Source organism: Typopeltis vanoorti, chromosome 22 (assembly GCF_054136105.1).
Source record: "Typopeltis vanoorti isolate ZY-2024b chromosome 22, IOZ_Tvanoo_1.0, whole genome shotgun sequence".
Taxonomy (NCBI): Eukaryota; Metazoa; Arthropoda; class Arachnida; order Uropygi; family Thelyphonidae; genus Typopeltis; species Typopeltis vanoorti.
The window spans coordinates 33,445,257-33,471,884 of NC_143570.1; the positions used below are offsets into that span (position 1 = coordinate 33,445,257).

Below are 26,628 nucleotides of genomic sequence, written 5' to 3' on the forward strand. Positions count from 1 at the left end.
CTTCCAACTCTTGCATATCTTATCATGGTAAATATTCCCCAACCATTCCAAACACCCAGCACACTATGCTGTATTTGATCTGTTGACAGAAAGAGATCAGAAAAATTTTACTCAAACTGGATACCAAAAAATCTCCTGGCACTGATGCCATCGCTCCTATTGTTCTAAAGGTCTGTGTCCCAGAGCTGACTCCCACTTTTTTATTCAACTGGTATCTATTCTGCAGTCCGGAAACTAGCCTATATACAGCCTGTTCCTAAGAAGGGACAATCTTACTTTCAAACTACTATCCAATTTTTATCATCTCAATTCTTTCTAAACTAATGGAAAGAACCATCAGTGGTCAACTTCTACAGTATCTTGAAGACCATCATCTAATAAACTAACCTATGTCATCCATCTCTGGACAAATACCTTCGAAAGATTTGGTAAATCTCAAGTGGTTGCTCTTGATATCTTTAAGGCTTTTGACTGAGTATGGCACAAAGACCTCTTAGGAAAACCCCCATCATTTGGTCTGCTCCCTGACTTCTGCATTTGGGTAGCTAGCTTTCTTGCCAGATGCTCACTTTGAGTGATGGTGGATGACTCCTTATTTTCTGTCTATACAACTAATGCTGGAGTCCCACAAAGCTCTGTTCCCTCACCCACTGTCTTCCTTCTCTACATAAAGCTGTCTCCAGCTGGCTGCCAATCTGGTACACAGTTTTGTCAATGACAGCACATTACACTCCTCCTTTTCATTTGACAAACCCTGCAAAGCACAAATCATCACAACCTCCAGAAATCTAACCTCTACTACCTTAAATTCCAAGCTTCAAAGCATTCATCAGTTGGGTTTGGATAACATTATCAACTTCAATGCCAGCAAAACACAGCTGTGCATTATTTCTCACAAAAAAGAACCCTGTTCTTCCAATCTTACCCTCAACAATACTCAAATATCTATTCAAGATGAGATTCACCTTCTCGGAATTACTCTAACCTCTAATCTCTCTTGGCACAAACACATATCACAGCTATTGCCTCCTCTGCATCCAAAAAATTAGGCTTTCTCTTTTGCTCAAGGTTACTTTAACTCTGAACAGTTCTTAACCCTATACAAATCATAAATCTGCCTGCCCATTGAACACTGTTCTCATATTTGGGGGTGGTGTCCCTAAGAGCTCCCCAAAATACTGGATTCTGTACAGAGAAAAGCAGTTAGATTGATTGATGACCCTTCTCTCACTAATGCACTCCACTCACTTTTGCAAAGGTGTCAGTCTCTATAGCCTGCATATTCTATAAATACTTCTATGGCTGCTGGTCATCAGAATTGGCATCAGTAATTCTCCATCCTCTTGCAAATCCATTCAAATGTGTACAGCTAACCAGCATCCTCTCACAGTTCAACTCAAAACCCACAGAACAAATTTCTTCCTTTCTTCATTTATCCCTTCCATTGCTGCCCTCAAACAGTCCACCACATATATTACCCAAGCAATACAACCCACAGCTTTTCAAATCAAATGTGAATAAATTTCTTGTCGACCATCCATGGTATTAACTTACTATAGGTTGAGCAACCTCTTGTGGATGGGCTCTCTATTAAAAAAAAAAAAAAAAAAGTCTGATCTAAGTAAAAATTTGAATGTATGAAATTTTGCAGATTCTTAAGATTTATAAATGTTGATGCATTATTTTTCAAATATTATTTCAATTTACAACAGATGGTATTCAGATGAAAATATAAGAAATAAGGCGACTTTCTTCGAATATAATAATAATTATTATTATTTTTTGACAACAGTGACTAAGCTCATCATTAGTAGGGATCAGATAATATGCTATTGTTTGTATTTTGATGCAGTGAAACTTTTAGTACTTTTTCAGATTGGATAGTGTAAAACACCTGATGGAAAAACTACAAGTTATGAATAACAAATCTGTTTTGTAGGAAGTGGTTGTTGTGTCAGCTGTTCGTACTCCAATTGGATCTTTTCGGAGCTGCTTAGCGGAACTTTCTGCTCCAAAATTAGGCTCTATTGCTATTGAAGCATCAGTAGAAAAGGCAGGTTAGTAATTATATATATATATATATGTATAAATCAAGTTTTGTATCTTTAAAGTCAATATAAATATTAGGCTGGAGCATTTTGTAATTGTGGTGTTTTGTTATTGGTTAATTGCTTTTCTTGGATATAGTTAGGGATACAGTAGCGACAAGAAGAATTTTGGATTTCGAAAAAATAAACAAGGAAATAGCTTAAATGAGTGCTATTGATTCATGAGATACTTGAGAAAAATGAGGTAGCCACACACACATGAAAATATATCATTCATTGAAGAGGAAAATTGAATAAGTGACATAAGCACTTATATTGTTTCATCATAAGATCCTGAGATATGACATCACTTGGTTACTGTACGACTCTACCACAACAGCTGAATGACCAGAAACATTGAGTCATATGGAGATTTGCAACACAAGGCATCTGCTTCCTTTGGATCGGGGTTAGGTGTTATATAACATTCATACTGTAAGTTTATAGTAATTAATGACACTTATTAAGTAACAATAGTTTTTTATATCTCATTCTGTACTTGACCTTGAGCATGACACAACAATTTGCTTCATGATTCCAGTCCAGAAATGGGTGATATAAGTGGGAAAATAACCCTGTTGATTAAAAGTGGCAGAAATCATTACTGATGATTGTTTATTAGTTGAGAAGTTTCCAGGTAGTGTAGAAGCTGAGTTACTGCTTCTATTACTTTAGGAAGAATTGAATTGTTAAAAATTGGATGGTAAATTGATGGTAAAGAATTGTCACTCTTCTTAGGAATGGGCTGATTTCTGAGCTACAAGATAAGTACACTGGAATAGGAGAGAATGAAATAGAACAGGAGTCAGCTCCTAGCTCTGCAGCACAAACCTTCAGAAAACAGAAAGAAATGCTATCAAGATCCGAGACATTTTTGGCATCCAGTTTGGATGAAATTTTTATTATTTTCAAGAGTAAGATCGAAGTATATGCGTGTATATTTTGGTGAGGAACATTGACTGTGGCATGTTTGGAATGGTAGGAGAAGGACATTTACTAAGATAATTGTTACAAGAATTAGAAAAAATATGAGGAGCCACATTTCTTTTCTAGTAAATAATGATGGATTAGATTATTTGATGTAAAATAGGTAGAAGCAGAGATGAACAATAGTTATAGCTACTTGTTTTGGCAAGAGGTCACAAAGTGTGACTGCCATTTGGGCATAATGTATTTCCTGCTTGTTGCACTTTCAAAGTTAGTTTTGGATGTGTTCATAATTTGCTTGCAGAAAATCTTCATCTTGTTTGAAGGAACATGGAAATTTCAATGAAAGCTAGTTGCTTGTTTGATATGCTTGATTCTTCTTTTTACATTGCCTTCATATACTTCTGGGAGAATTCAAAGCATAGATAAGAGACAATTTTAAGATGAATGAAAGACCTAGATTTGAATCACATTATGGATATACAGCGAAACAACAGTTTTGTCCTTTCTAACTAAAGCTGAATTTGGTATTTTCAGTTGAAGGTTGCAGGAGTTTTCTTCTCTCAACACAAACTTCCCTCTTCTCTTTGCTGGCAGACGACATTTATTACCCTGCTTTGTCTTTATTTTCTGTACTTAATATTTGTGAATGGTCAACTGCCTCAGCTATTGACTCTCACCATTTATTTATTTCTACTATATCTTATGTTCTCATGCTCTATAGTCTAACAAATTTATTTGTTTTACAACTGGGCTTAATTATTGATCACATAAACTTCTATCTTATGCAGATTAGAAATTTTAAGTATAGTGCATTGACAGAATCAGTCCAATGTGTTGTTCACAAACCATTTAATTAAATCAAAAGGAATGTTTACATTTTGATTCACATTAAAATGTATACACAATTGCATTACAATTCTTTTGTTATTTTCAATTCTTCCTAATTCAAACTTAGTTCTAATTTTCTTCCTTTAAAGTTAAATCACAGTCTAGAATATCCTGCCAGTCATATATACACCAACTGGCAATAAAGCATATCTTGAGTAACCTGAATTCAGTATCAAATTACATTATCTTATTATTGTACCCATGAACAGACATGCTTGATGTACACTCTTGTTCAGAACTATCACATATATAACTATTTACAATTCTCATTCAGTGCTGCCTTTTATGTGAATCCTTTGTTCACATGAAAATTCTCCTTTTGTCCTTCTTTCCTTCTGCTAGCTCATTCTTGATTTCAGGCCAAATTTCTTCTTAGTCCGAATCGTCATTCATTCCATACCTTATAGGACCCTTAACATAGCAGCAATGTGCAGCTCTTTCCTTTTGATTCCTGGCATCAGACCTCATGTGGTGGCAGACCCAGGTAGAAGACTCAGAAACCTATAATGCTTCTCTTTTAATTATCGACAGCAGACCTCACATAGCAGCAGACCTAGGTAAGAAAAGGTGAAAACCCTAAAACTAACGATGCTTCTCTTTCGATTACTGACAATGGACCTCACGTCGTGGTGGACCCAGGTAAGAGAAGGGGAAAACCCTAAGTCCTTCTTGACTTCTTGCCTTATATGGGTCTGGACTTCTGTTGTACATATGTGCACATCTATCAAAACTTCCATTTATGGTCACGAATTGACATCCGACCATGGTGACGTCATACTTCGTGCATCTTTTGAAATTGCCATATATGGCAATTCTTAGAATTCTTCACTATTCTTAGAATTAGAGTTACTAATTAGACATGAGTTAACAGCATTACATAATGATGTCATGCACTATATTATTATAACAAAGGATTATGGTTAAGTGACTACAAATATGAGATTATTATAGACGAAAATTTTACATTTCTTTAAGTGCAAAATCCTTAGAAAAACATGTAGAAGCAAACATGATAAGTTACATAGTTGCATATCATGAGAGATTTTAAGTAGAGTAAGTAAAGCCAGCTGAGAATGATGGGGTTCAACTACAGGAGCATTCTGTCTATTACTTTTAACAGAGAACAGTTTTGAGCACATTTTTAATTTAGGAAAAGGGCATTGACAAGATAATATGTAACTTATTTCCAAAATGATTTAAGTAATAACTCAAAACTTGTTGAAACTAGTAGCATATGATGAATTGGCAGTGAGGGAGCCGATGTGCCAAAAACTGGTCTAGCATAGAGAAAACTGTTCTAACTTTTTTAATCAGTACTAATTTTTGCACTCATGATGTAGAAATGTGGATAATAAATAAAGCTTAGAATTAAATAGAAATTTTGTTTTGAGCATTTGCTAAGTACAAGTAGGAAAATTAAGAAAAAAGTGCACAAGAGTTGTTCTGAGGAAGTAGTGACCAGGTATGAAGAATTAGTTATGCACTGTAATTGTCACATGACAGATAATATTTAATATGTGAAGTGAAATGAAGGCACTGAGAAGGTGCATATGTTATGTATTTGCAAGTAATGTATAGTAATTGAAAAATGAAAGTAAATTGGACAGATTTACTTTCAGTAAGAAGTCTGGCATTGTGCAGTGTAGTAGTTGTAAACTTTGGGAGGCAGGAGGAAAGCCTGGTGTAGGATTTTTGAATAGTGTAAATGCTGTTGGGAAGAAAGAAAGAAAATCATTAGTAGAAGGAACTGGTGAACCTGGTTAAAGAAGAATCATGCAAAGGAAAATAGCAACTTAGAGTGGAACAAAAATTTTCACAACATATTTTCATCTTTTAAAATCCAACTTTATAAGTAACTGAATTTTGAAGGATGAAATGTAGCATTTTAATGGATTCACCTTGTAATGATGTGGATTTTTACATTAATGTGAAACCTCATCATTATATTATACATTTTTATAGGCTAATGCTCAAAATATTGTTAATGCATTAACAATATTTTGAATAAAAATATATCGTTGTCATATCTATCGAATTCTGATTGGTTTATTCAAATCAGTCCTTAATGATGTCAATCAACAGAGTTAACAAATGCTGGTGATTGGCAGAAGCCTGTTCGCAGAGACAATGTACCGGCAGTTTCGGCATGGCAACCACGGGTCTCCCAACCGGTTATCCCCAGTGTATAAGATGACCCCCAATTTTTGTTCCAAAAATTTTAGAAAAAAGTATCATCTTATACATAGAAAAATATGGTATATATCTGCTAACATCTTTTATTCCTCTATAGGAAGTAGGCAAGGCCTTTTAGCCCTATCTAACTTTTGGAGACTTTTGAAGTTCAATCTCCATCAGAGATAACTAGCCCAAGACTGTCGCTAATTATACATTGCATCTGAAGAGAGGCAGTTGACAAGTACCAGCTCATGGTCCCTAATCCCAACAATATATTTTTATTGTCTGAAATAGCATGGGTTCAACAGTCGATTTTCATGAGTTTACTGAACAAAAAAACCAAGTTTCTAGGAGGAAAAATGCATTTGCCCATGCCAGTGATTGATTAACTTAAGAACTGGCTGAAGAAAGGCTCATGAAAAGTTCCTCTAGTTGGGGACTAGAACCAAATGTAGAATGTTCTTTCTTTGGGTAGCCTAACGCTATGAATGCACACCACTTTCACTGAATTACACTGGCCCCTCTTTAGCCCGCTCATGGTATTAATGGACTAAAGGCTTACAATTTTTTGTGTGTGAAAGTTGCATAAAAAAATGAAAAAGAAAAAAAAAGTTAGAGAGGCTGATTATGACTTAAAATTTTGGATTATTTAAGAAACTGGAGGATTTTTCAGCACTCATTTTGGCTTCAAAATCAAGAAGAATGTATATTCATTCCACTGACAGAAAACTGGTTATTAAGTAGATTTTGTACTAGGAATCATGACTAGATTCCTCAGTGTACACGATCTTTTTTAATTAGTAATAGGATCTGGTTTTGTACAATATATATTGTGTGATGCCATACACAATATTGATGCTATTGATAGCTACCCTTGATGGGCTTAGATCTGCTGGTAGAAATAATGATGTTTATATTAACTGTTTCATGGGATATGTTGACATTGATGACCAGTGTACTGGAGCATTGTCATGATATAACAGCCATTATAAATCATGACGTTTCCTATTTATGTCTATGAAATTGAAGAAAGAATGCCTTGCAGTTAATGACATCAAAGTCAACATTATATTGAATTGGATAACAGGAAAGTCAGAAAAGACAACAAATAGGCAATGAGATTCTAATCTGAGGAAGATGGGGAGAAGAAAATATAATAAAATGGATGATTTTGCATTAAAGAAAACTGATATATGTGATTGTATGCATAATAGGGTAGGTTCTAAGGTTCAAAGGTTATCAAAGCCTTCCCTTTAATAGGATTTTGAGATAGCTACCAAAAGCTATTTCAAAATCTTATTTCTTAATCTCTTCCTTCATTTAAAATCAGTATGACCTTGAATAGCCTCTGTTGATCTAATTAATGTAATTGTTATTTTAAAATAAATTATATTTTAAGGCTTTCTAAAACATTGAAAATTTTGAGATACCAGCAAGAAATTTGTATTGACTTGTAATATACAAGGGGGTGTCTGGAAAGTTCTTATAAACACCTAGAACAAAAATGATATTAAAGCAAACAATATAACTACATGGAAGAACATATTAAGATATAAGAACATAAGTTACCTTCATAACTCTGCTACTAGTATGTTTTTTTCTTGTGGTTATATCAGTTGCTCTAATATCATTTTTGTCTAGGTGTTTATCAGAACTTTCCAGACTCCACTCATATAGAAACCCATGAGGAAAAAAAAGTTTTATCAGAAAATATTATTTTCTTTATGATCATCTTAACTATAGCACACATGCACACACAATGTGGCAAAAATTTATTAAAGGACTCCTCAGTTTTTCTTGAGTACTGTATGCCTATGCCAGTTACTAACAACATTGTACTGCAAGATATTAAAAAAGAATGAATGCTGAAATGACTAGCTGTATATAATAACCATCTGACTTCCAACTTAATAAACCCCTTTGATGAAGGCTGTTATGTTTATCATTGATTATTTTATGCAGTTATAACACAATTAACAGCGGTGGCATTATGGTGTGGCAATATGTCTCCTAGTTTTGAATAAGATCTCAATTTGTTGTGCTTCGAAAAAATGAACAGTAAATGTTACATTGACATTCTTGTTAATTCTTGTGCTGTCAGTTTCCTAGAAATTTCTGAATCGAGTTCACCATGATAATGTTTTATGTCATATTACACAGACTGTGGCAACATAATTTTGAGGAAGTAGGAATACAAAGGTAAGACTGACCAGTACCCTGATCTAAATCCTGTACATGACTTGATTATGGAAAGTGACTGTCATATTGGTTGCAGAATGACCTGAAATACCTGGATCATTATCAATATTTAGTGAGAAGTCTTATCAGGAGAGTGTAATAATAATAATGGCCAAAGATGAGCCAATGGTATTGAGTTTGTAAAAATGGAGGTTTTGTTAAATATTTAGGTGTTCATATGATTTTTATAATATAGTGTATAGTCAGATTTGTTTGAAACTTTTTTTGTGTTTTCATTTCTTGGCTATATTTAGGAATTTCGAAAGAAGATGTTCAAGAAGTATATATGGGACAGGTGTTACAGGGTAATTCAGGACAGGCTCCTGCTCGGCAAGCATCCCTTGGTGCAGGTGAATTTGTGATATTGTTCAGTAGTAAAGTTGCGTATTTCCTTCATATCCTGTTAAGCAAATATAGTAGTTGTGCAGTAGTCATAATATAGATGATAGTGATTGTGTCTGAGGATGAATTGCAAAGATTTTGGCAAAAAATTTATTTAAGTATTATAATGTTATCAAAATTTCAGAAAATGAAAGATCTGTAATTTACTTTTTGTAATTATTTCAAGCAGGTGACAACACTGTAATTATACATAGGCATATCTGCTGATAAATGTCATGGGTGACATTTTAATGCTTCAAAAATCTCCCAGTATATTATTGTTTCTCCTGTGTGGACAGAAGCAGGAGAAAAAGTGTATTGTATTTTATATCTTACAGGTAGGATTGTATCCATTGGCTTAAAAATAAGTGAGATAGATAATTTGGTCTTGCTAATGAAAAGTGCTTTATCATTTGATCAAATAACCTTGATCTTGTGTGTTAATGTTTTGAGACTACCATATTGTTGGACTGAGTGATGATGTGATTGTTTAAGTGTGTGTAAGATTTCTGTAAACAAATCTTACACACACAAACACACTTTTTTTTTTTTTTTTAATAACATAATGTGTTTTTGGATTCTGGCTGTTTAAATACACTAAAATGTTTCTAATATGTCTGAGTCATAAGACTAAATATCAAATCCAAACCCAATTATCTTTATCTTTAATTATCTTTATTGCAGTGCAGCCAGACTTGGATTTTGACAATGTTGTGGGCTTTGGTTAATAAGTTATAGGCATAAACCTATAGCTGATATCTTTATGTAGATAGCTCAGATTTGAAGAATTAATTGTAATTCACTTTTTACTATCAAGCTTAGTTGGATAGAGGAAATTGCTACACAGTGATACTGCTGGACTTTGCAAAAGCACTTAACAGGATACCATGTCAAATTCTGTTATGTAAATTGGAGCAAATAGTGATGGTGATGATAAGAAGCTGGTGACTTGAATAAGAGAATAGTAGTATATAGCAGAGTAGAATCCAGCAGAAGACAGGTGACTAATGGTGTGCCACAGGACTTTGTATTTGGACTGTTGCTATTTAATTTGTACATTAATGATAATTAGGGAATGACTTCAGAGGGTATATCCAGTTTGCTGAAGATGTAAAATGAGGAGAGCATTAGTTTATAAAAGCAATGCAGCAATCCTTCAAATGATTTTAATAGACTGACAATTTAGGATCAATTTACTGTGGCAAAGTATAAAGTTATGCACTTTAGGATGAAGAAAGTACAGGCAGAGTATTATGAGAGGAGGCTGAAAAGTTCTAATAAACACCTAGAACAAAAATGATATTAAAACAGCTGATATAGCCACAAGAAAGAACATATCTTAAAACCCGTTAATCCGAAGAAATTATTACAATCTGATGCAGTCAGATTGTAATAATTTCTTTTTTTTTTTTTATGATATATAAGAAGACATATTGGAAGTTTTGAAAAAATTTGAAAACACAGAGGTGGGGCTGTCATCAAGTTTTTCATGCTGCATGAAAAGTCTGCAACTGAGATTCATCAAATTTTGTGTGAGGCTTTAGGGAGGGATGTGCCCCAGCATATCCAACAGTTGCCAGATGGGTGGCCAAGTTTAAACCTGGGCATCCTAAGACAACAGATGCCCCCAGGTCAGGAAGATCTTCCTCAGTGATTACACCTGAAAACATCGATGCAGTGCATGCTATGATCCTTGATGATAGACAAATACCAGCCAGAAACATTGTAAAGACTCTGGGGGATATCCAGGGAATGAGTTGGGGTCATTATTCACCGACATCCAATATGCAGAAACTCTCAGCAAAGTGGGTCTCCAAATGTTTCAGTGCTGACCAAAATAGAGAACAAGTGTTGTCATCTCAAGGGATTTTGGATCATTTTGAGAAATCAGGTGCAAATTTTTTAGCTTGTATTGTGACTGTTGATGAACATGGCTTCCTCATTATGACCCAGAGACCAAACAACAGTCATTGGAGTGGAGATACAAAGGTTCTCCAGAGACCAAACAAGTCATTGGAGTGGAGATACAAAGGTTCTCCACGACCAAAGAAGTTCCAAACCCAAAAGTCATCAGGAAAGGTTCTTGCCATTGTCTTTTGGGATATGGATGGTGTAATTCTTACCAAGTACCTAAAAAAAAAAAAAAAAAAAAAAAAAAGTGAAACTGTTAGAGAAGCAGTTTATTCAACAGCTCTATTGTATAAACTTCAGGTGCCGAAGGAAAAAATGCCACAGTTGCTTTTGCAGGACAATGTACCTGCTCACACTGCCCATGAAACTCAATAGAGACAGTACACAACTTGGGCTTTCATTGTCTGCCTTACCCACCCTATTTGCCAAATCTGGCACCATCTGACTATTTCCTATTCCCAAATTTGAAGAAACACTTGAAAGGAACAAAATTTACTACAGAGGACTGATTTGTGCAACAAGAGAAAGACTTTTTTCTCAGAGGATTGCAAATTATGCAGCAGCATTGTAACAAGTGTATAACACTTCGTGGGGAATATGTAGAATAATGTGTAAGTTCCATGGTGATTATCACAACTTTTAGCACACCATCATATGTAGATGAAACTACACTGGTATAAATTGATGAAGCTATAAATTTGGCAGTGAAAGTGGATAGGGAATTGAAGTTCAGAAGGATATTGCAAAAGTGGGTAAAATAACTCAGAAGATTACTTGTGTTTTACACTGACAAGCAGGGAGAAGGAGATTGTTATCCTTTTTTTTTTTTTTTTTTTTTTTTTTTATATAAGTACACAGATTTTGTCAATAGGTTTTTTTGAAATGCTGGAGAAGATTCAAATATGAGAGACCAAAATTGAGACTGGTTTATGGAATATTCCATAATGAGGATAGGCTGAAGGTTTGTGAGTTATAAAGTTTAGTTAGCAGGCAAAAACGAAGAGATATGATAGAAATTTTCCCAAGCATGGTAGGACTGGAGAAGTCAAGTGTCATCTCTGGAAGTTGTTCAAGAGTGTGGTTAATAAGGTATGAGAACTAGATGTTTTGCTTGGAGAGTGGCAATGAGTGGAAGAGGTTGTTAGGGTAAGTCACAAGTTCTTTATCAGTGAATCAGTTATAGGAGGTGCAATGTGAATAATGGTTAGTGTATGGCTTCCACGATGAGTCTTTGAACTTCATAGAGGTTTGCAGATAATAATAAATAATAATTAGTTGAGCTAAATAGAATAGATCCATAGTGAAATCACTGTATTATTTGTGCATTTTTCTCTGATGTCTGAAATGAACAAATGTACACAATATTTTAATGTACTATTAAAAAGAGACTTTTAGTAGTACATTAAACATTATGTTAAAGCTTATCATAATGTTATAATTTTTCACACACACATATATAGAGCCTAAAAAGTTTTAATCCCATAAGTTAAATTATTGATGTTAAGGATATTATTAATACATCATTGTTATAACCAGATAGAACTGAAACTTAAAAAAGGTTTCAGAATTTTCCAGGGAGCTTATTGAGAATATAACCTTTGGCAAAAGTCTATATAGCAAGCCAAGGAACTCAAGTGTTGAAGGTTATATTTTATTGAGCTCTCTGGTAAATTTTGAAACCTTTTAAGATTCAGTCCTATTGATGGATTAATAATAATAGGCTTGCTTAAGGGCCAAAGCTAGATAACTGGGAGGAGATCTCCACATAGCCTTCAAGGAATGCGAAGAACTAAATAGGGCCTCTGACCCAATGTTCACTCCTCACCTTCACATGGTGTACCTGGTTAGTAGGTATTGGCAGGATACTAAATGAATGAAGATTGGCTGGAACTTAGCTAACTACATTGCATTCTGTATTGGTTTAAACTGCAAACAAATATGCATTATTTTACATGATAAAATTTCATACTGGCTGGGGCATTACTTGTTAAACAAGAGTCCCCCACCCACTGCTTTCTTCAGGACATACAGTGTAAAGTCAGCTGCTGGAACAAGCTCAACATCAGCAAGATAGGTACCATCAGCATATGAAGTATTGACTGAAAAAAGTCGAACTAGCCAAGGAACTAGAGATGTACCACGTGGACATAATTGGCATTATTGAGACATTTATATTTTGGTAATAATGAACAAGGAAAGGAGTAATGATAGCATTCAATACCAAACATGAAGATGAACTTGATTTGAACACAATTTGAATAGGATTGTGTGAGCAAACTTCAAAATGGAAATTGGACAATGAAATATGTTTGTGCCTATGGTCATATAGAAGGTTCTCCTGAGGAAGAAGCAAAGGAATTTTTTTCAGTTATTAGAGAAGGCAACTGACAAAGAAAATTGAAAAGTTCGTTCTTATTGGAGATCTAAACAGCAGGATAGGAAAGGAATCCCAGACATATAGAATGTTTTGGGAAAATTTGCAGAAAATGACAATATCAAGATGTGCACAAATTCACACGGAAAGAAGACAAGAAAATAAAATAAAATGTTATATTGGCTATACAGAAAGCCCTCATTTTACAAAGGGATTAGGTTTCCAGCCTACAGTTCGTAAAGTGAATTGTTTGTAAATTGAGGTAATATTATATGTTTAAATGAGATTGGCCCTTCAGTATGAAAACTGACCTCTATAAGTTAATAATTTTGCAATTTTTATAAAGAATTATGGTTATTTTTAAATTTTATCACATAATATTAAATAGCATAAGACAATAAGTTATAAATTAAAGTAAAAATACTGTAATTGCATAACAGAGAAACCTTAATTAGAAAAGAAGAACATTGCCTTGTACATGATTACTGCTTGAGTTATAGGAATGTTTTTATTTTTTATTCAATATTGTCAATCCACAGCAGTAATTATTTTTCCAATTTTTTTCATTACTTCACTTCTTGAATAAGATGCTATTTGGACTTCTGCACTAACAATTGCTATATTTGAATGCCTGATCTTATCTACATTGGTTATTATTGTTAAAACTGTAAATGGTGTTCACCCCAGCTGATGTGTCGAATCACTTCCGTTTTTTTCCTAAAATGTGATTTTTTTTTTTTTAGCTGAGGAAGACATCAAATATGTTTTATGTTTAGATGACATTTTAATTTATTATTTAAACATTAATATTAGTTAAACAGGCCACTTGGCCAATAAGCTCAGAAAGGAAGAAGAACTTTTACTTATTTGGTAGTCCTTACAACGTGGGGGTTCACTCTGCAATAAAATATAAACACACTTTTTGTTATTTCTACCCATAGTGCCATTGTCTTTTGATTTGTTTTGTTGTTTAAGGTTTTGAGGTTTAAGGTTAAAATGCCCATTAATTTGAATCTTCATAAATAGAGGAAAGGTAAAACAAGGCCTTCCATTTGATTGTTGATAATGATATTTTTCATGCTTATTCGGAATACAAGAACAGAGGACTTTGTAATTGGAAGTGATCATCACATAGTTTTAAGTAGGATAAAAATGAATATCACATTGAAAAGAGCACACTACACTGCTTAATTCAGAAGATAAAATCCAAGATTATTGAAGTAGACCTCTCATAGTTCCCAACTGTAAAGAGAAATAAAACTGAATGAGAATTACAGGATTATCTACTTAGTGTTCCAGGTAAGATTTATGAAAGCATACTTGAGAATAGGTTAAAAAAAATTGTGAGGAGAAAAAGAGGGTTCAGACCAAGTAGAGATTGTTAAAATGAGATGTTCACTTTAAGACAAATAGTTGAGAAATTATGAATATAACAGTGATTTGTATTTAAGTTTGTAGAGCTGGAAAAACATCTGCTTTCATTCCAAACAGCTTTTCTCCTGGCACTGTATCATATAGTGCCAAGAGAAAAGCTGTTTGGAATGCTACAGTTATACTCGGTAAATTTGAACATTATACAGAAAAATCCATTTTTATCATTGTCATCAATTTCCTGATATATATCCCCAAGGGGTGTCCAGGTTACTATCACAACACCACATAATTAAGTTTACATAATTATTAATCTCTTATCTACTATTTTCCTCCAAATTAGTCTATTACTTGTAAGAATTCCAATATCTAACATTTTGGATATTAATGCAATATCCAAAGGCAGTTCTGAGTGAATCAATCCACCTAGACCTTGGTCATCCTGTGGGTATTTTTCCTGCCATCTTGGTATCAACCACTTGTTTTGCTAACCTTTCCTTACCCATTCCATTTAAGTAGCCATATCACCTTAGATTAGCTCTGCTGACAAATTCTTGAATGTGAATAATATCAAGTTCCTTTCTAATATCTTCATTTTGAATATGATTTTGCCATTGATGCCATCAGTTAACTCCCCTAATTTTTCTCCCTGCATATATGTGGTCTCTAGTCTTTGATTGAGTGCTTTATTTCTAATCCGACTCTCAGATCCATAACTCAAAACTGGTTTGAACATGGTCTTGTATACTGCTGGTTTGGTGTTTTGCTAATTTCTCTCTTATTTCATATAAATTTATTCAGCTGGCTATTCCAGATTTAACCTGCCATCTTCACTAAAAACTGTGCCTAAATAGCTGAAATATTTTCCTTGTTCTATAGGATCTCCATTCAGAATGCAGCTGAAGTTTTCTATGTTCCTGCTTATTTTCATAGTTTTGGTCTTTTTATTGGTGATTTTCATGCCAAATTTGTTATAGCTCTTATTCAATTTAGTTAGAGAATCCTAGATACTTGCACTAGATGTTTTTAGGACAACGTCATCTGCATAAAGCAAAGAGCTAAGTTTGACATCTCCAATTCTTAATAGCACGCCTAATACCAGCCACTTTCTTTCATAATGTGATCCATATAGATGATGAATAAGAGTGGAGATAATGTGCATCCTTGTCTTATCCCTGATTTTCCACCAAATTAGATTCCTGTATTTTCTGTATTATTCATTTCTAACTAATTGACAACTTAAATATAGACTATGGATTGCTGTGTATAATGTTTCATTCACCCAGTATAATTGTAGTGTTCTGAAAAGCTTTTCTCTTGGCACCTTGTCATATGCTTTTCCGGATCTACAAAACTTAAGTACAGATCCTTCTCCTATTCCCAGGATTTTCTCAACTATTTGTCTTCAAGTGAAAATCTGATCCTGATAAGGATAGAGATCTTGAGCCCTGCTTGTTCCTCTCCAAGTTTCTCTTCAACAGTCTTTCTCAAGTATACTTGCATAAATCTTACATTCAGCTTTATTCTCCTTTTTATGGATGAGTACTGTAAGAGCTCTACTTCATTCATTGGGAATTATGCAGTGTAGCCACTGAAAAACTCTTATACCTCTATATTTAAGCATTTCTGGTTGATATCATCTAGTCCAGTTGACTTTCCACATTTCAAGTTTTTGATGGCTTTTTCTACCTCAAAAATTGATATGTTTGCTCTTTGTATTCCTCTTGAAAATTTTCTAGTACGGTTCTTTCACTGCTTGGTTTGTTTAACATCTTTCAAAGTAATTACTCCAGACATCTACGATATCCTTATCTTCAGTTTTCATGTCATATGATCTTTGATGCCTTTTACAGTACTCTTTCCTCCATTTCAAAGCTCTTCAATAGCCCCAGAACATTTTGCCACCTACCTGATATTTATTTTCTATATTCTTACAAAAGTCTTCCTATGACTTTTGTTAACTACTTTTATATGTAGTTAACAAAACTACTCTGTGTTGTTTTAGGGTATCTGCCAACTTATTTGCTATGAACTTTTGGTATGCTTCTTTAACTTCTTGTGTCCACCATGGTATTCTTATTTTTCTATTCTTGCAGACGACTTCACATACCTTCCTATCTAAATCAATGTCTTTAGAATTTTCCATGAAAACTCTAAGGTTTGGTTCTTGTTTTCAAACTGCTGCAAATTTTCTTCAATAATGTTTGCATAGTTGAGTCTATAATTTATCTTAAAAGCTGCTCAACTTTAATTCTTCTTAAAACTTCCTTACATACTGTTCTTTTCACTGTGATAAGTGATGGTCACTTCCAATTTTGAATCCTCTGTAGACTCTTTTGTGTTTTGAGCCAGCTTTATAATATCACTATCAACGATGACATGGTCAGTGAGGCTTTTCTTATTTCTTTTATCTTCTCTCCGTGTGAACTTGTGCACATGTTTATGTTGAAACATGGTGACTAGTCTATGTCTTGAGCAGATGTCCAGTAAATACTTACTATTATTTACTTTTTTACCTTCCCTTTTCTCCAAATTTTCCCAACATGTTCCTAGATGCCTGATGATATACATTTCCTATGCTAAGTCTCCAACAAGGAGACCTGATTTCATTTCCTTTATGTCAGCTGTTGTTCTAATGACTCAAAAAAACTCCTCCTCTTCATTCTAGAAGAACCTTCTGTGGAACCATAGCCACAAATAAGTTTCATTGTCCATTTCCCCAATCCATTTTCTTTTTTTGAAGTTTGCCCATAACTCTACTTGAAACTGCTTTCCAATCAAGAAGTTTGGTTCATGTTTGGTGTTGAATGCTATTGCTACTCTTTCCTTTCCTTGATCATTATTTAGTAAGAAAATAACATTCTGTACTTATTTAGTAAGATCTCACCTGTTTTTGTCTTTGTCTTGGTAACCAATTATGAATTATGTCCATGTGGTACTTTTTCCAATTCTAATGCAAGTTCGATTTCCTTTCCATTAATACTCCTTATATTAATGATTCCTATCTTGATTTCTTCTGATGTTGGGTTTATTCTTCTTCTTCTAGATGTTGAAGAAGAAGGTGAAGATTGGATATTAGGTTCAGAAGCCTCAGTCAGTTCTTTGCATCCCAGAAAGGCAATGCAGAGGTCTCCTCCCAGTTATTTGGCTTTGACCCTTAAACGACCACAGACATTTTTATTCGAGTTATAAATGAGCAATTAGAATTGAAGGAGCTACAGGAGGATCATTTGTATAATCGTGTGAGATAAGGGTGCACTATCTTGATTTCTGTTCATCATCTCTATGGATCACATTATGTAGGAAAGTGGCATTAAACCTGATATCAAAATTGCTGATCTTCAACTTAGCTCTTTTCTTTGTGCAGATGATGTCATCATCATATCACTAATTACGGATATAGACATATTGGTCTGTTCCAGTTGGTTTATACAGGAAAACCTCAATTAATGTGATTAATTAATCCATCAATTAATGCGCATGAGGTGCTTAAGGGTCAAAGCTGTACAACTGAGAGGAGAACTCCACATAGCCTTTAAAGGAATGTAGTGAACCGACCAGGGCTTCTCACCTAATGTCCAATCCTCACGTTCTCGTGGTGCATCCTGTTAGGTATCTACCTGGATACTAAATGAACGAGGATGGGGTGGCAATTTGGGATTTAGCTGACCAAATTGTATTCTTATTGGCTTAAACCAAAAGATAGAAATGATGGTACAACATGACAGAATTTCATGCTGGCTGGAGTCGTCTGGATAAACAAGGCCGCCATTGTTTTCGCCAGGGAACCAGGGTAAACAGCGAAAATTCAGCTACTGGAACAAATCTGAAAACATACCCCAACTCAACATCACCGGAGTTAAAGATCGGTATTATTAACATAAGAAGCCTGAATGGCAAAGAAATGGAGCTAGCTGAGGAATTAGATAAGTACCAGATTGATATAATAGGGGTTACTGAAACAAAAAAGACAAAAACTGGCGAGATCTTTCTGAGCAATAAATACGAAATGTTATATTCAGGCATGACAATCAAGGAAAAGAAGGAGTAGCCATAGCATTCAACACAAAATACAAGGCTCATCTTCTTGAATGGCAGGCAGTGTCAAATAGAGTGATTTGGGCAAATATCAGAATGGGGAACTGGATAATGAGACTTATTTGTGCCTATGGTCCTACTGAAGGTTCTACTAAGGTAGAAGTGGAGGAATTTTTTGAGGCTTTAGGGAAAGCAACTGACACAATGAAAAAGGAAAAGTTGGTCCTTGTTGGGGATCTAAATAGCAGAGTAGGAAATGATTGTCAGACATACAAAAATATTTTGGGAAAATTTGGAGAAAAGGGCAAAGCTAATAATAATGGCAAATACCTGTTGGATTTTTGCTCAGGACATGGACTGGTTATTACTAACACAATGTTCCAACATAAAAATGTGCACAAATTCACAAGAGGCAAGGAATAAGAAAAGCCTCATTGACTATGTTATTGTTAATAGTGATGTTTTCCCACTGGGCCCCCATTGAAGTGTATTGAGTGTACAGAGGATTTGAAATTGGAAGTGATCACTATTTAGTCTTGAGCAGGATAAAATCGAATTTCATTTTGAAAAGAAAAACATGAAGAAAATTTTAAAGCGAATAAAAGTTGAGCAGCTCTCAAACGTGAACTCTAGACTAAAATACACAAAGATTATTGAAATAAAAATGAAGGAGTTTGAGAACAGGAACCAAACCTTGGAGACCGAACCTTGCTACTTGGAGATTCAGTGGCAAGCCTTGAAGAAAACCCTGATTGATTCACCCAGAGAGGCATCTGGTGAGGTTGTCTGCAAGAATAGGAAAATTAGAACTCAATGGTGGACACAGGAAGTTAAAGAGGTACTGAAGGAAAAAAAGAAAGTATATCAAAAGTTTCTGGCAAATAAGTTGGCTTGTGCTCTTAGAGAATACAGAGACAAATATAAGAAAAACTAAAGACTGTAAAACTAGCTAAACAAAAGTCATGGGAAGACTTTGGTAAGAACATAGAAAATAAATATCAAGAAGGTGGTGTAAAATTTAATGCAGTATAAATTTTCCTTTTCTTGCATTGACTTTTATAGAGGTCACATCTTAAAAGCACACAAGAATAACTTTGTATTTAATGTTGTAAATAATCCTAAAAGCCCATGTATTTAAACCCAAAGGAATTGGCATGCTCGATTGTATAAACAGATAATGTCTAAAAATGAAATGTTCAAGGGCAATGCCTTTAGAAATCAGCAGTGTATTGATGTCAATATTTTGTATACGGTGTAAGTGAAACTTATTGTATCCAACGTCAGTCTGATACCACCATCAAGGGCAGAGGTAACAGGGGTGGTATACATCTAACGTGGTTCTGCCATTCTGTAAATGAGATTAAATGTGCATTTTCGAGGTGAACTAGAAGTCTGCATTCAAGTGAAGGTCAGACAGTTTGTGCTGGAATGTTCAGGGGTCTCAACCCTTCGTCCAGAGTCCCTCGAAATTTGTATACAAGTCATCAAAGAATGAAGAAACAGTGGTTACAATGCATAGTTTAGGAAGCCTGGACAGAGGGACAAATTCCCAATCATTGGAGTAGAGCTCTCATAGTACCCATGTATAAAAAGGGAAATAAAACTGAATGTGAGAATTACAGAGGTATTTCCCTACTGAGTGTTCCTGTAAGATTTATGCAAGTATACTTGAGAAACAGTTGAGAAGAAGCTTGGTGAAGAACAAGCTGGATTGAGGCTGTCAGGATCAGATCTTCACTTTATGACAAATAGTTGAGAAATCATGGGAATATAACAAAAATCTGTATTTAGGTTTTGTAGATCTGGAAAAGACATATGACAGGGTTCCAAGATTGAAGCTATTCGAAAGGCTAGTTATATGGTGTCAATGGGGAATTATATATCAAGCACTACTTAGTCTTTATTTGAGTTGTAAGTCAGCAGTTAGAATTGAAAGAAGTACAGGAAGGTGGTTTAATGTTAAATCTGGTGTCAGACAAGGATGTACATTATTCCCTCTGTTATTCGTTATCTATATGGATCACATTATGAAGGAAAGTGGTATTAAACCGGATATCAAAATTGTAGATGTTAATCTCAGCTCTGCTTTATGCAGACGATGTTATATTTCTAAATAAATCCACTACAAGTCTGCAAGATTCCCTGACTAAATTGAATAACTGTTGTAATAGATATGGTATGAAGATCAATAATAACAAGACAAAGACAATGAAAATAGGCAGAATTTTTGAAAATGTCAACTGTGTTGTGAATGGAGAACCTGTGGAACAAGTGAAACATTTCACCTACTTAGGCACGATTTTTAGTGAAGATGGTAAATTAAATATGGAAATAGACAACAGAATCAACAAAGCTCGCATGATAGGAAGTCAATTGAATAAATTCGTATGGAATAAGAGAGAAATTAGTCGGAACACTAAATTAGCTGTATACAAAACAGTTATCAAACCAGGTTTAACTTATGGATCTGAGAGCTGAGTCAGAAGAAAAACACTTGCCAAAGACTAGGATTGTGTGAGAAAGATTAGGATTGTGAACAGATCATTGGCAATATCATATTAAAAATGAGGTCATTAGAAAAGAACTTGACATTATCACCATCCAGGAATGAATTAGCAGAGTTAATCTGAGATAGTATGGACACTTAAACAGAATGGGAGATGAAAGATTAGCAAAACAAGTGTTCTTTGCCAGGTTGGCAGGAAAACGACCCAGAGGAAGACCAAGATATAGGTGGATTGATATGGTAAACAGTGCCTTAGACGATAGAAATATAAGATCTGATAATGTTGGAATCTTGACAAGTAACAGACTGATTTGGTGGAATCAGTCTGTTACTTGTAGATAGGAAGTTAGTAATGATGTAAATTTTTCATGTAGTACTATCATATCCTGTACACCCTGTGAGGGTACATGGCAGGAATTTGATGATGATTAATGTGCACTAAGTGAAATTGCATTAAGCGAATACAGTAAACAATAGGAATAATTATAATTTATCCATCATTTAGCATAAATTTGAAACAAAATTATACAAGCTATGTTATAAGATAAAATCATCAAAGTTAATAAGAATCAATTGCTTAATTTCTTCTAGTTAAAGGAGATCATTCTCGCTTAACTGTTCTGAATGGGACTGAAGCAAGTTTCTCGCATTTTCATTATCCAGTACATTAAATCCAAGTTCTTTTGCAGTTGTGCTGATTTCTTCAATAATGTTAGATCTTGGATTTTGTGCACGATAAACTAGCGTAGACTTGACTTAAAAGTTGCCTTCTGTATTGCCTCCTAATAAAAGCATAAGACTATCTTTAGACACTTTGTATCCTGGTTGAGATGCTTCGGTTTTAGCTAGGAAAGTTTTTGTTGGCATACACATCCAAAACAGATAAGTTTTGTCGATGTTCAATATTTGCAGTTGTCATGATCACCCTCCTGAATTATCCTTTGCAATTCTTCAGGAAACTTGGCTGCAGAATTTTTACAGCACTAGCAGATTCCCCAATTATTTTTATGTTATGCACTCCAATTCGATTTTTAAAAAAGTCAGACCATCTTAAACCGCAGTAAAGCTTTCACATTCTTCTTGAAATTTGGTCTCTTTCAGTGATGTAAAAATATTGAGAGCTTTTGCCTGAATATTCCTTGTACTAAGAGGTATTCTTTTTGGTTACAATCCTCAATCCAGAGTGATAGAAGATACTCATCTCGATCATCAAATGGCTTCAATTTCAGGTAATCTGCATGCTTAAAGAAGCAGTAGCAACTTTTCCTTGTTCTTTGTATGTTTTGCTCTTATTTAATATAGTCCGAACTGTAGACTATCTGTATCCCGGGTCTCATACAATCATTGTATTACTATGCCACTTTCGTGTAATGACTTCCAGCTTTTCCTCTAACATAATTACTTTTCTTCTCTTTTTATTACTGCCACTTTCTTTATCAGTCTTTCTCTTTTCCATATCAGGAATTATTATAATAAAGCCTTATAAGTATCTAAATTAAAGCAAAATGAAGGAAAAGTGATTGAGCAAGAGAACAGAGTTTGTACATGCGCTTTGCAATGATAACTTTGAGTCAACTGCTGAGTGTCACCGACCACCACCCACAGCACTGCCACTGAACATTAGCTGCTACATTGACAAGTGTCATTGTAGATTGGCGGCAAAAAATTTTGCATAACGTAAAATTTCGCATAACATGAAAAGTCGCGTTAACTGATTAATCACTCTCTTAAAGCAGGAAATGGTATCATTTCACTCAGTCACGCTAAGTGATTATTGCACACGTTGAATTCGCTTTAAGCAAGGTTTTCCTCTATTTTATTATTTGTTTAGGATATCGGGTGTTGGCCATTCAGTTTACATGTTCTATCCATTTTTGTTTATAACTGTTTATTTTTTCTTTTATTAATTTTGTTTTTAGTTCTTTTAAAATATCTTTGTTCCTTTTTTGTTCTAATAATGTGTATTTTGCAGTTATTCTCATAAATCTTATTTCACTTGTTTTTTTATTCTTTGTTTATTTTGTTTATTTATTGCCTAAATTTCACTGCCATGTGATGTTATACTCCTAAATCAGTCTGCAACTCTTCAAAATCCTTTCACTAGATTGAATAATTGTTGTAAAAGGTTTGGTATGAAAATGAGCGATAAAAAAAAAAAAGAACAAAAAATCAAGAAAATAGGCAGGAGCATGGACAATATCAGCTGCATTGTGAAGAGAGAGAGAGAATGTATAGAAGAAATGAAACATTTCACCTATTTAGGAACAAATTTAGTGAAAATGACAAATTAAATCTGAAAATAGGAATAAGCAAAGTGGATATGGTAGGAAGTCAACTGAATAAATTCGCATGGAATAAGAGAGAAATTAGCTACAACTCTAACCTAGTAGTGTACATGAGTATTCAAACCAACCATTTCTAATGGTTGGTTTGAACACTCATAGGTTAGAAATAAAGCATTTGATCAAAGACTAGAGACAGCAGATATGACATTTCTGAAAAAAAATTAATGAACAGATGGCTTCAGTGGCAGCATAATGTTAAAACTGAAGATTTTAGGAAGGAATTTGCTTTGTTACCATTCAAGAATGTGTGAGCAGAGCTGGCATGGTCACTTAAACAGCTTGAGAGGAAAGGTTAGCCAAATTGTTATTTGATGCTAAGATAGTAGGGAAAAGATCCAAAGGAGTACCAATGTCTCTGTGGATTCATGTGGTTAAAATTACTGTAGAATACAGAAATATAAGAACTGGTGATATTGAAGTGCTGACAAGTGATACAATAATTTGGATAAAAATTGTTGACAGGACATTAATACTAATGTGAACGTAATAATGTTGTACTCTATCCTGTACACCACTTGAGGATACATGTCAGGATATTAATGATAATGAAAATAATACTGATAGATTAATCCTTAACATTCACAATTTATCTTGCTAGATTGAAGCATTTTAGGCTCTGTTTTGTAATATTTTAATTATGCACCTACTGAGAGTTTATTTATGAAAAATATAACTTTCTGACATCAGATTGCTTTGGTATTGAACAGAGGGTTTTTGCCCTCTTCAGGTTTCTGATAAAAATAGTTCAAAACAGCTGTGAAGCCAGTGAAACTTGAAAGCACCAATAAAAGGTGTGAATGTACAGCCTCCATGTCTTTTTAAGTGCAAGCAAAGGCAACTCACCAAAGTTGCCTTCATTTGCTTATCTCTATCAAAGGTTATATTCTCATAAACACTCTGGTAAATCTTCAATGCATGTAGCAGTATCATTTTCATGAGTTATCCTAGTGATGAAAGCATAATGTCCTTCATCCTTGAACCATGAATGACTTAAATCCGTCTGGTCCTATCTTATAAAACATCTGACTACGTGGACTTATATGTGATGGACATTATGCTTTACATTGTAGCAATACTTTGCATAGATAATTTTGCTACATGCATATATATTGTGTAACTATTGAATTGTTTGTTCTGTTAACATTATTCAAGTGTTGTAGTTTGCTCTGATTTTAAAATCTTAATATTTTTTTTCCTCTCTGTTGAAGAAGCATCTCACAAGAAACATACATGATGATAGATTAATGAACAGTAGTTTTTTTTTTTGTATTTTTGTGTGGTTTATTCTGACATGAACTTAATCCTTGTTTTGTGATGTACATGTAAAAATAACAAAAAAATGTACAATTCTCTTCCCCCTTCCCAATCATGATAATGCATATCTTATCAATTGCTGATTTTGAAAAATTTTGGCTGAACATTTTAGGTCTTCCCATATCAACTCCTTGTACTACTGTTAATAAAGTTTGTGCATCAGGTATGAAATCTATAATGTTGGCAGCCCAGAATCTTATGCTTGGCCATCAGGTGGGTAGAATTTATTTAATCAAGTTTTAAATTATTTTACTTTTTTTTAAATGTACTATAGGTTATTTGAAAACCTATAGTACATTTTGTACCATGAGTGTGCTTTTTTTTTTTTTTTTTTTTATTTTATTTATTTTTTTTTTTTATCAGTTTTATATTTTTTTTTCTATTTTAAATTTATTTTTTACATAGTCTGGAAATCCTGCCTCTAGAGACCAAACATGGAACTTTTCAAAGCCTCCTCAGGACTCCAATACGTAAGTGGGGCAGTGGTCTCATACTGGAAAATGAAGTTCATCTCCCACCTAAAAACAATCACAAACATCCATGCGTATGGGGGGATTTGAAATTGTGACCTGGCATCGCCAATTCCCTTACATATACTCTTAAAATGCAAGCCGATATCCCATCCAATCCCATAGCTGCATTTGCATTCAGATTCTGCAAATATCCTTATTAACTCCAGTTCGACCTCTGTTCTTACATCAGTCCATGTCACCTCTGCCATAACAATATTTTCACTTGGATGATATATCCCTGCAAAGTGGTTACTCAGTAGTTCAAAAATTTTGTCTATCTCTGTCACCTCTTCACCATCTGCACTCATTGAAGTTATCCATCCATAGTCATTCTTCTTCTTACTTGCCAGATAAACTGCTTGGCTAATTTTTTCTCATAATCTGATTTTTCCTTCCTTACCTTGCTGGTCACCTTTCTTTCCTTATCCTTGTACTGTTCATGAATTAGTTGGTCATTTTTCTCTTTATGTACCCTCCACAACATTTTCTTTATTTACAGCTCACACTTAATGATACTACTCATCCATCTAACTACTGCCCAATTTACCCTCTGTTGTGTCGGAAAAAGGGCTGAGTCACTATCCGTAAGCCAATTTGTTTCCGACCTAACACAGAGACAATGAAAACCTAAGGATAAGGACATGCTTGTACTTCCAAGAACAGGGCTAAGGGAGTACTGTATATATATATATTCACTCAAAGGTATAAGGTATATCAACTCGACTGAGATTATTAACATTAAATAAGCTAAGGAAATCTGTGTTTAGAACTAATATTGTCCTTGTAAAATAAGCAAAGGAAAACTGTGTTTCAGGATCAAAATTGTTGTTTTTAAATGTGCTTGAGATCTATGTTTTAGAACCATGTTAAAACAGTTCAGAGTTAAGGTGACCAATCGACCGTGGCAAAGTATATGATGTAGTCAACGAGAGAGGGCGCTCGCAAGGGTGATATAAGGCGCGGCGCGAGACTCAAACGCTTTCTTATTTTCTGTTCCGGTGTTCCTGTCCAAGCCTGGATAACTGAGGAAGCTTGTCACCAGTGCCCAGCAACAATCTCCAGGTTTCTGTTGTAACCTAAGGAATAAAGTCAGAATTTCAGTAAGGAGCCATTGGTGAACCACGCCAATGTAAAGCCAGCGAAGGGCAACCTTCGCTGGCTTCTCTCTCACACACACAGTCTTTGCATCCACTTTATTTTTTTTTTTAATTTTCTGACTTTGCACTTCCACACTCCCAGTGAACAAAGCTCTCTCTCCCTAGAAACCTAATTCTGACTCCCTCTATGTTCACTCCATCAGCATTGTACAAATCTTTCCATCCATCACACTCAGGCTATAGGTCCACAAATTTTACATCATTCCTCTTCCCAACCTGCATATTGATTTATTAGCTATCATTGCCCTCCTTCGCAGGTTGCTTCTATCATAATATGGCAGCAGACTTACGAACTTCACCATCTCTCTCTCTTCCTTCTTTTTCACTTCTAATAACTCTTTTATATCCTCCCTCATACAGCACTTCCCACCTCTCAGGTCATTTGTTCCAGTCAAAACAAT

At 34.5% G+C, this 26,628-nt stretch overlaps 1 protein-coding gene across 3 annotated transcripts in view; it reads left to right on the forward strand.

The window, feature by feature from the left end:
* Acat1 (Acetyl-CoA acetyltransferase 1) overlaps window positions 1–26,628 on the forward strand; it is a 159,551-nt gene that overhangs the window by 13,555 nt on the left and 119,368 nt on the right. For all 3 annotated transcript variants that reach the window (XM_090411742.1, XM_090411740.1, XM_090411741.1), the window contains exons 3-5: window positions 1,940–2,057; window positions 8,573–8,668; window positions 24,671–24,771. In XM_090411742.1, the coding sequence (XP_090267868.1) occupies window positions 1,940–2,057; window positions 8,573–8,668; window positions 24,671–24,771 (315 nt within the window). The remainder of the gene's footprint in view (window positions 1–1,939; window positions 2,058–8,572; window positions 8,669–24,670; window positions 24,772–26,628) is intronic.